Raw genomic sequence first — 11,271 nt, 5'->3', positions numbered from 1 at the left:
CATATTAAATGGAATCCATGTTTCCTCTTATGCCCTATTCAGGGAGCTGATCCTTCATACCCACCAGGCCAGCAGTCTTTCCCTGGTGGGCAGTTTCCCCAAGCAGGAAGTGGTGGATTCCCCCCAACATCTGGAGGGGGCTTCCCAGCCGCAGGTGGATATCCAGCCCCTGGAGGCTTTCCTGGAGGGATGCCCTCTTACCCTGGAGGTAGGTTTAACGTAGCCTTTTTCCCTTTTTTTTCCATCCTAATTCATATTGTAAAGCACTGCAGAATGTAATGGTGCTATATAAATCAGCAAATAATAATAAAATCAGCTTAATTTTTGGATACTGATTCTCAGTTCCTTTTCATTTAGTACCGTGTGGGTTTACAAACGAGATGCTCTTGTAAACCGTCCCATATAGCACACAGGTGCCTTGAATGATGTTGAATTTACGTTTCAGAATTCAGTTCTCAATATTGTTGTTTCTGTTTGCTTGCATTCTTTTTCTGTAGCTCCAGGTTTTGGGGCACCAGCTGGAGGGCCAGGATACGGAGCTCCCCCCGGTGCACCAGGTTATGGAGCCCCCCAGGGAGTTCCTGGGTATGGTGCACCTGGATTTGGTGCCCCTGCAGCCGGGGGGTATGGAGCACCAGCTGCCGGTGGATATGGAGCACCTGGTGCTCCTGCAGCTGGGGGCTATGGTGCGCCTGCAGCTGGAGGCTATGGAGCGCCCGGTGGGCCACAAGGCTATGGAGCGCCCGGTGGGCCACAAGGCTATGGAGCGCCCGGTGGGCCACAAGGCTATGGAGGTTTCCAGCAACCATCCTCTCAGGGCTATGGAGCCGGAGGGCCCGGCCAAACGCCAGGTCAGTTTCTTATTCTAACTTTATTAGAAATTTACACGTGCACCTTCTGTAACCGCTACATCTGTTTCTTGCCCAATCAAAATAAGTTTCTACGTCGGCTGAACAATTAGGCAATATTAATGTGAAAACACACATTGCTACATTTTTTTACAGAAATTTTCTTTAGTTGCATAGTTATGCCATGCTTGGGTTTCTAATTGTGATGAATATGGCACGTGATGATTTTTATTTATTTGCATTAATATAAAAAGTATCCTATGCTATGTTTGCTCTTTAAATGCTTGAACCAAAAGCCACAGCTCCACACTTAAACTTACGTTTAAAAATATTAATAATTTAATTAGCTAAATTTTAGTACTTGTATTTCAAAATTCTGTTTTAAAGAAATTTTCTTGCTGTTTTCCCCCATTCAGGTGGATATCCGGGTGGCCCAGGACAAACCCCTACGGTATGTTATTTATATGATGGAGAATGTGGGACGTTTACAAACTTTGGTACTCAGACTCGGTATTGGTGAAAACAGAACACTTATTTTTGAGCGCCAGCTGATTCTTTTCTTCTTGCACGGATAGACATTGCATTATGATCGCTGTTCAAAGGATTAGATTATACCTGATTACTGTAATGGTATGATTTGAATGCTGACCCTAACTTCTATAATGTTGATTCAAGGAAGGGATATAATATTTGGCTAAAATAGTGTTGAATACAGTCTGAAAGATTAGGAAAGATTAACACTGCTGATCAGTTAGCACTAAGCAATGTTGAAAGGAGAAATAGTGGAAAATACAATTATACTATTCAGGGGTGTATCAAAAGATGAATGAATTAAGATGAATTCTCAGGTATTTTTTTTAGTGCATTTGTGGTGAAAATTGGTTGGATTGGAGCAATCATCTTTTTATAGGGTCACCTACAGTCTAATTTCCTAACTTTTTTAGTGTGGGGGAAAAACAAATGAGTAAGATCCATGTTTTGAAGAATGCCCCTCCAGCTTTATTGGATAACACTTGTAATCTCGATCTTTAAACATTCTGTATCATAGGTTAGTGCGGAGTATCAGGTATGTTGTACAATAAACTGCAGTGGAATGGCGACTGTGACAAGCTTAGTAATGGGCATGAGATTGTTGCGCATGTGCTACCACGTATTGTCATGTGGCTAACCAGACATGCCTCGGTCCTCCTTGTCCAAGCTTCATTTTATAAAATATTCTTTCTGCTTCATATTTTCAAAAACAGCCTGTATGTTTATAACATGGACACATTTTCTATATATATATTTATATTTATGGAACCGTTTCCGGCTTGATTTGAAGAGACTGCCAACTTTTCAGTTGTTTTGTGTTGCCATGGCAACTAGGGGTTGTATCCTGGTGCCTATGGCTTCACCTGCTGCACATGCAAAGCACTTCTATACAGAACCGGTTCAAATGTCTAGCAGCCGACTGTATACAGAGCTTGCTTTTATAGATGGTATTTCTTTGAATACAATTCTAAAAGAATGGACTTGATTCTGCAAGTTAAGTATTTTTTTCAAACAACAAAAGATCACAAATGAACACAAAGCATTTGCAAGCCTAATTTTTCTTGTCTCTTCCTCGTTCTGTCCTCCACTGCATTTTGCCTAAAGGATAAATAAAAAGCTTGGATCGAGGTGATTGCATGTCTGTATTTTTTTTACCCCACGGTTAATGAAACAGTTTTGTTTATAGTTGCATGTATCAAACCTGAGACATAATTTATATTACATAGTTTCAGTGTTAAAACTTTAACTGTTTTTTCATATGTTCCTACTTCACTTCTGGGATAGATCATTTCAGATTAGTTTGAGTTAGGAAATACTGCATTGCATTGATCTCTACTTTTTTGGCACCACAAATGAGACCTGAGATGGAATCTAAGAGGAAAATTGTATATTGTTCAATAGACCATCTTTTTCAATGATTGTCAATGCACATTTATTAGTATTATGTTTTGTCACATCATACGCCTGACTGTCTCTTTGTGCTCAGGTATAGTTTATTTTATTGTTATAACACATAGTATTTTATAACTAGTGCAAAATCAGAGTAGAAGTGGATGGGTGCCCTGAATGCCCATAACATAACGAATTTAAAGGCAAGCCTGGCCAATCGTTTTATTAAGAAACAATATTTGTTCTGATCATTGGCTGCTACAGGCAAAATTGTATCTGTCCCGTACACCACTGTGCAAGAGTTTTGGAAAGGAAGTCGATGGAAATGAAGCTTTGTTGCTTTTTCCCATTTACTTGTTGGAATTGTTTTTAAAGGAAATGGTTCTTTTTACATGTCCAAATCAGGGGTTTGGGAGCTGTTAGCTGTCATGCTTTGAAGCAGTAGGGGGGGGGGCGCAAATGTCAACATACAGGCCGTGTACCTTGGTACCACTGCACTTTGTGTTATAAAAGCCAAGACTCGTATTTATTAGAAATATTTAAGGTTTTTGCTTACATGCTGTAACAGTTTACATTTTACATCCATCTTATTCTGCATGTTGCATGAAATTGTTTGTCTATCATTGTGCCAAAGGATCGGTGAGTTTTATATATATAGATATATAGATAGTGCGGCAGACTTAATAAATATTTGCCTTGTTATCAGACTGCTGGATAGACACCACAGAGGAACATATTATATTTATATTAAATATTTATATAGCACTTCTTACAAGACATAGATTCAAGGGATATGAAAAAAGACTGACAATACATTGGTTAAAGAGGGCGCTGCCCACAAGCTTATTATGCCTGCCTTATGTTGGCTTACTTTTCTGGCACATATGAATGTCAGCTGTTGGGCACATTATTACTGTAGGATTCATGTGAATGTGGTTTTGCTGTGACAATGGTTGCTCAGTGGTAAACTTGGTATACACCACTTTTCTGTGCTTCCTTTCTTGGCATATTACTGCTCTCTATAATGTCTCTCACTCTGTTTGTGCCCCAGCCTTATGCGTCAGCCATGACGGCCACTCAAGGCACCATTAGACCAGCAGCCAACTTTGACGCATTGAGCGACGCCGAAAAACTGCGTAAAGCAATGAAAGGATTTGGTAAGGATAACGTAAAGTTATGTAAGTTTCCACCTAAACCTGCCTGCTGCTAACATAAATCTGTGTTACAGGAACTGATGAACAAACCATCATTGATATTGTCTCTAACCGTTCTAATGACCAGAGACAGAAGATTAAAGCAGCGTTTAAGACTGCCTATGGCAAGGTATGCTATGTGTTCACTAACAACCAGTCTATAACCGAGGTTCACTCGGCTCGATTCAATGAACTTTAGTGAGTCATGCCGTAGTTAGAAAATACAGAATGTTCCATACATGGTACGTAAGATGTGACGGCATTTAAATGACGTCCTTGGTAAAGTTTATTCTTGCTTGACTGCGCAGGCGCTTTTTAATTGGTTGTTCTGTGTGGCTACGTTTAGTTAAGTCGGGGGGGGGGGTGTAGCCTGAAATGTATCCTATTTCGGTGCTCTGGAACACTGCGTGATTGATTGAATTAACTCAAGGAAAGCGTTTTCTGTGGGGTTGTACTGTAGAATGTGCAATCATTCTGACAGGCCATCCAACCCACAGGCCAACAAGATGCAGCCCGCCTGACGACCATGCGGATGTATGCATGCTGTGTTACAATGTAGCTGGCTGGGTGCACTACTACTTGCCAAGGCTCTGTGGCAGAGGCTGCCTCGGACCAGCCCAACCCTCCCCTGCTGCCTGATCACTCCATGGAGTGATTGTGTAGCGTTAACCCCTTCAATGCTACAATTGAGTTTGAAGTGATCACATTTAAGGAGTTAAGGTTTGTGTCTTCATTCCCCTGCTGCTGGATCGCTCCAGGAGAGCGATCGAGCTGCGGTATACCCTTCAGTACCAAGACTGAGTCTTGCCGCGACTGCTGCATTTTAGGGCTTAATGCTTACATGCAGTGTTCCTGTGGAGCACCAGTATTGAATAAGTCAAGAAAAACTGCTGCAGATACACTCTGCATATTGTGAATTCTGGGTAGGTTGGGATATATCTTCTCTTAAGAATACACTTCTGATGGAATGACCCACTGCAGACGTCTGTTTTATGAGGTTTAGTCAAGCTATTGAATTGCTGTTTTTTGTTTGTTTGCATCATTGAGGCCAATTAGGGTTTAGTCAGGTCACTGAATTAAGCCTATCATTTGTTTTTCGGTTGATTTAACAAGTTCCCTTCTGAACCCTTTTTTGCCAAAATATAAAAAATAAACCGGAGAATATTCTGACCTAGGCCTGGACTGGCAGGTCCTGTATGATGCTGCTCAATGGTCAATTACAGACCCATCCTCTACCGCTAGTCTTATAATCCGACCTTGGCGGATCCTCCTCTCTGGCAGCCGGTGGACGCGATGCACGCAAGCAACCTCCGCTGCTGCCTCCACTTATGCCGACTTCTATGACTGAGCGCTTGCATAACATGACTGTATTTCATATATTTCATATTTCTTTTTTTAATCAAATTAATCAGTTATGAAAATAATCGTTTTTCTTCACAGGATTTAATAAAAGACCTGAAGTCTGAATTGAGTGGTAATGTCGAAGAACTCATCATCGCTCTATTCATGCCTCCCACGTATTATGATGCTTGGAGCTTGTATAATGCCATGAAGGTAGGATTAAACTGGCCTTTTTGCATCATGGACAGAACACACAATGATAAATTCTATCAGTTTATTGAAAACCAGCCTCACCCCCTTATTTTCTTCATTCTTCAGCTGTCATACAAACACGCTAGGCTATGTTTCTACCGGTCATAGTGCCAAAACTTAACATACACAATGGATTATAACAAGTACAGTATTAGTATAGACAGAGTTCTCCATGTACCTGCGATCCATTTGACCTGTGTTTTGTTACTTGCCGCCACCTGATCACATTCTCTTTCTATGTATTTACATTTTTACTTGATTTGGAACTAGAGCTGAGTTGTCTGGAGTGTCTGTCTCTAATGTAATAAATTTGGAGACATGGGACCTATACTGTATTTAAAAGTAGCCTAGTATTTATTATTAAAAACTTAATATTTGTAAGAAAGATCTTGATTATTTTCAATAAATCAAATAAATTAACAAGTAAACAAGTAGATCCATTGATGCATTTGCACTTTTTTGTTACCTCCTAGGGAGCAGGCACTAAGGAGAAAGTACTCATTGAGATCCTGTGCACAAGGACTAATAGTGAAATCAAGAACATCGTCCAGTGTTACAAATCAGAGTTCGGCCGAGACATCGAGAAGGATATCCGATCGGACACTTCTGGGCACTTTGAGAGATTGCTTGTGTCGATGTGCCAGGTTAGCCACACTTACTCACGTTGTAACACGTTGTATTACATGCTTGTTGAACGTAAGTTCCGCTTACTTTAGAACCAAATTGTCACCGTGCACAATATACCCCTAGCTTTGCATTTCCTTGTACAGGCAAATATGCACACTTATGCTAACAAGCAAGATTGTAAGCTTGCCGGCAGGGCCCTCTCCACCTAATGTGTTGGTTTGTCTTAGTCTTATCATACCCCTTGAATATATGTAATTGTAAGAGATGTTGTGTAAATTGTTGGCACTATATAAATAAGATGATAATAATAACTGTCAGCTTCCTAGACGTACAATTTCCATGCTAGCTGTTCTACTATTTGGTATTTTAATAGTAACTTCCCTTGTAATACACTTGGCTTAATATACATTGGTAAATTTAGAATAATGGAAAAGGGGTAAAAGCAAAATACAAATTGAATGGCAGATTATAAATATGCACTACTGTCGGTCACTACAGGGAAACAGGACCCAGTTGCTGGGTTGTATTGGACACATTAGTAGTAACAGTTTAGAGGTGGTCACCCCAGAACGCTGGTCAGACCTCAATCACAGACTTTGTTCAGCACTGGAGACCCCAAGCAAAATAAGTAACTAAAACTGTGCAAGGTTTATAGAATAATTTAAGAGTAAACGCCAAAAAATATAAAAATTCAACAAGGTGCAAGCAATTACATAAAGACATGCTGGAACAAAAGCCCATTGTCTAAAAGTAGAGGACCAGAGGCTTAGATGTTAACCTGAAAACAACCATAAGACAAGACCAGGGAATAAGCTCCATGGCCTTTGTAAGAATTGGTTTAACTGATGTTGCTTCCTATCTACAGGGCAATCGTGATGAGAACCAAAATGTTAACCTTCAACAAGCAGAGCAAGATGCCCAGCGCCTTTACCAAGCAGGAGAAGGAAAGCTTGGTACAGACGAGTCATCCTTTAATTTGGTGTTGGCAAGCCGGAGCTTTCCCCAACTGAAAGCTGTGGCAGAGGCGTATGCCAGGGTAAGGGTTATCTGAAATATACCCAGATGACATCAGAAAGGATGTCTTTTTAATTTAATTTTTAAATTGGCATGAATTCCAATTTTCCCACCCAAGCCCCAATGTGGTTCTGTCCTCACTTGATACACATTTAGGAGCTTGAATGTTTAGTAAGTAAAACACTTTTACCTACTCCTTTTAAACACTTAACGACCGATGACGTGCCTGGCACGTCATGACATTGAATAAGCTTAGAAATTGATGATTTATTTTCCAAGGAGATGTAGATGCTCCACAATTGAGCCCTGAGGCACACTAACAGAGATCAGTGCCAGAGACAGACATAATAAAGGTGCAGTTGGTGGTAGGATATGAGCTATGAGTGTGTCATGGGTGCCACAAGTTAATGTTTAATGGTGAACAGATTGTTACATGTAGATAGCTCACAATTATTATTATTTTTTCTTAAGATTTCAAAGCGAGACTTGCTTAGCACCATTGGAAGAGAATTCTCTGGTTATGTAGAAGATGGATTAAAGGCCATTTGTAAGTATTTTTCTTTTGTCTTTGTAAAGTCTCTTCTAATTTGAGTACACTCTTCAAGTTTTGTTCCACCAACATTAACAATGTATCACCTGTGTTCTTTTGATGAATACATTTTCACAGGAACAGAATGAAAGGCTTGTGCTTCAGCGCTTAATGAGTCTCTTATGAATGTGGGGATTTTATTTTTGCTTTATTACATGATCTAAAAGTTTGAGAGAATACGTTTCGGCTGCCATAAACTAAGGCCATGTGACAATGGTTGTCTTACTGAAGAGAAAAAAACCCAAAAAACTATAGGATTGTGGAAAGCGAAGAAAAGTGGTGTCTGCCATCTTTTACTATTGTCCTAACAGTTGTTTTACCGCCTGTCCTATTACAGTGCAGTGTGCCATCTACCGTCCGGCATTCTTTGCTGAAAGACTTTACCATTCCATGAAGGGAGCTGGCACACAGGATTCTACTCTGATCCGGATTATTGTCACCCGTAGTGAGGTATCTTTCTTTTTTCTTTATGTAGTAGTTTCCAGTTAATTGCAACCCTTCCATTTTCAGAAATGTTTAAGCAATTGTTTTATAGTGGACTTTTTAGATGGTATAAAGTAACTGTTGATGGTAAAATACACGGTAAACCAGTTAAGCCTTAACCAAACGGCACGCACCTGCTATTTTCATTGGACCTTGGCTGTTCCTAGCAACCCATTAAATGGACCCCTTTAATTCCATTGGTTGCCTGCACCACAACTGTGCCTTACAATATTAAACTCAAATCATTGCTTTCAATAGACCACCACTCCACTAGCCTTAAATATTGGTTATTTTCCCAGTCATTTAGTCCTATACACCACCTGCGCCATAAGCCTCCTTCCTATAAATCCGTGCTCCTCGCCCCTCTTCTCAAGGCACGCCTAACAGTCCAGGATTTAGGTATTAATTAGGTGTTTTAATTATGCAACAATTAAGACACATCTAAGTAATACCTAAATCCTGGACTGTTAGGTGTGCCTTGAGTAGCACTGCTATAAATGACAAAAACTGAATGTTTTGACATCTCTAGTTTTAGGAGCATTGCCTTAACTCAATGTCTTGTTTATATTTTTCCAGATTGACCTTGTACAGATCAAACAGTCCTTCACACAACAGTACCAAAAAACCCTTGCTACAATGATTTCAAGCGATACAAGTGGTGATTACAAACGTCTGCTGCTGGGAATTACTGGCCAGTAGAATCTATCCACGGGCCTGGAGTGTCCTGAAGAATTACCTGTTTATATACCTAGATGCATTACAAGTTATGCAATCTGTACTCCTAGGAACGGGTCCTAAGTATCTCGTAACCCCCACCACTATAAGCCTTGTCTTGTACATTTTTATATACACCTGCCGTATCCAAATATTTTGTTAATTAAAATCACAATGAAAAATGACCTGTGCAGTCTGGCCAAAATAAATCTGAATACATAAATGTTTATACGTGCCGTAATGTAGCTGGCCAAATATCACAGCCAATGTTTTGCTATCGACTCTAGTGGATGTCTGACTGCACAGTGACGCAGATGACCATGCCTAACACAGAGCAACATGTCAATACATTTATAGCATGAATAAATGTTTCATAGATTTTGTACCAACCTCATGTGTCCTGGTTTGTTTGAGTGATCATAATACAAGCTGTGAATTTAACAGAGTAGTAATTTGTGTAAAGCTGTATTTTCAGCACCTCCTGGCTTGGGAGCATTGCAGTAGGTTAGTCTAATACTTTCATGGCCTATTAAAAAGGTTATGCGTGCCGTAGATGTATGCATATACATTCAATGCACAGAAATGGATTCATAGAAAGTGTCACATGACTTTCTGTGTTGGGAGATGACACTGGTGAAAACACAATACCACAACATCAATGGTGGCCAAAGGTTGGAGTAACACTATTTGAAGAGGCATCGCTGCACCTTTACTTTTATGGTTGAGGTACAAGCAAGGAAAGCTTGTTATCGGCATTCACACAGAATTACCCCTTACCCCCTGTGGCTCCCAAACCCCGGCTGGACAGTAAGGTTCTTACTAAGTGCACAAAGGGGGACTTTTGTAAAGGAACATTACGCTTTGCGACTATTTCATTTGTTAAATACATAACCTCCTGCTTTAACATGTAATACTTCAATAACTCTTGTCCAGCAAATATTAAATGTTGCTCTTACCTCAGTTTCCACTATTCCCATAATAACTTCTTTTTAATGGTGCGAGTCCTGCCAGCTATTGAACCATCAAGGACGTCACATGCATTTCCCCCGTATCACCTCTGTATCACTTGGTGTCCACCAAACATGAACTCTTTAAAATAGCTTTTAATAAAATACCATGTATGACAAATATGCTCCTGGATAACTGTTTTAGAACAATGTGTCTTAACTAGAAAAAAAATACAAATGATAAAATATCACTCTTGGTAACTTGTATGAAAGCGATGGGGTAAAATAAAAACTTCAGATCCAAAGCATAATCATACATACTCTGTATAAACCAATAATCTGAGAACTCCTTTGACGGTTCAGGGCCGTCACGGAAAAACGGTCACTTAGCGACCTTTGACGGTCCTGAGCAGTCATTAAATCAAATAAGCTTAGAAAGTGATCAACTATCACTTTCTTCGCTTAAACGGCATTGCTGTAATGCCTCGATGTCGAGGCATTCAGTAACGCAGAGATCGGCATTACCATGTCTGGCCCCTCCCCGGGGCGTCAACATCCGCCATACAATGTTTTAAAAGATCACCTCCTAAAACTTCAATGGTGTCGCTGAAATGCCTCGAACACCCACCCCAGGACGCGTCATGACCACTCCGGAGAGCGGTCACAACCGCCACTGCGAGTGATTCTGCCACTCACAAGATGCCGGCGCCCATTAAAAAAAAACAAAGTTGAAAAGAATCTTCAGGAGAGTCTCTCCAGACCCTCCTGAGAATCTGGCTTCACTTGCAGGTTGAATACAGGTACTGCATCCAACCCTGCAAGTCAATGGAGCCCAGCTTTCGAAAATATTCAAAAAATAAAAAAATGGAAAAAAAAAAGTGTGACATCACTGGCATTAATAACATGTTCTAAGATGACCTATTTCCATACTGCACTGATATCAGTGCAATAAAAAAAAATAAAGAAAAAACCCTTACATCCCATTGCCCTAACACAACATCTACCCAGTATACCCCTCCTGCCCCGTTCTCAACCCCCAAACCCGTTAAGCCATAAGCATAAAAATTCTACAAAAAATAGTATGTTCCCTGTAAGTGCTGGGAAACTGGAAATTCTATATAAAGTTAGGTATTTCTGAAATCAGGACACCTGAATTGATAAACTTGGAAGGGATTCAGAGGGGAAAATATAAAATAAAAAAATCGTTTTTTTCTGTAAGTTTTTACTAAGTTTCTCATCCTAAAAAACAATATATAGTTTACATGGGTACACTATTTACAGGAAAAGAGAATAATCGCTGAACCGACATACCGCAAAAATGGTAAAACTGCTCCGGGCTTTGA

The 11,271-nt window shown here is 40.1% G+C and overlaps 1 protein-coding gene across 3 annotated transcripts in view; it reads left to right on the top strand.

Moving 5' to 3' along the window:
* Positions 1–9,375, top strand: part of ANXA7 (annexin A7) — a 17,771-nt gene extending 8,396 nt beyond the window's left edge. Inside the window, exons 3-15 of one of the 3 annotated variants that reach the window (XM_053451291.1) lie at positions 43–208; positions 498–680; positions 732–851; positions 1,265–1,299; positions 1,897–1,914; positions 3,820–3,925; positions 3,997–4,091; positions 5,402–5,515; positions 6,028–6,198; positions 7,047–7,217; positions 7,667–7,742; positions 8,122–8,234; positions 8,844–9,375. In XM_053451291.1, coding sequence (XP_053307266.1) covers positions 43–208; positions 498–680; positions 732–851; positions 1,265–1,299; positions 1,897–1,914; positions 3,820–3,925; positions 3,997–4,091; positions 5,402–5,515; positions 6,028–6,198; positions 7,047–7,217; positions 7,667–7,742; positions 8,122–8,234; positions 8,844–8,966 — 1,491 coding nt within the window. In that variant the 3' untranslated portion in view covers positions 8,967–9,375. Of the gene's footprint in view, positions 1–42; positions 209–497; positions 852–1,264; positions 1,300–1,896; positions 1,915–3,819; positions 3,926–3,996; positions 4,092–5,401; positions 5,516–6,027; positions 6,199–7,046; positions 7,218–7,666; positions 7,743–8,121; positions 8,235–8,843 lie in introns of all 3 variants that reach the window. The other 2 variants (XM_053451289.1, XM_053451290.1) reach the window with 2 other exon arrangements.
* Positions 9,376–11,271: the final 1,896 nt, after the last annotated feature.

This window comes from Spea bombifrons, chromosome 11, assembly GCF_027358695.1.
Source record: "Spea bombifrons isolate aSpeBom1 chromosome 11, aSpeBom1.2.pri, whole genome shotgun sequence".
Lineage (NCBI taxonomy): Eukaryota > Metazoa > Chordata > Amphibia > Anura > Pelobatidae > Spea > Spea bombifrons.
This window is presented reverse-complemented; position numbering and strand designations above follow the sequence as displayed.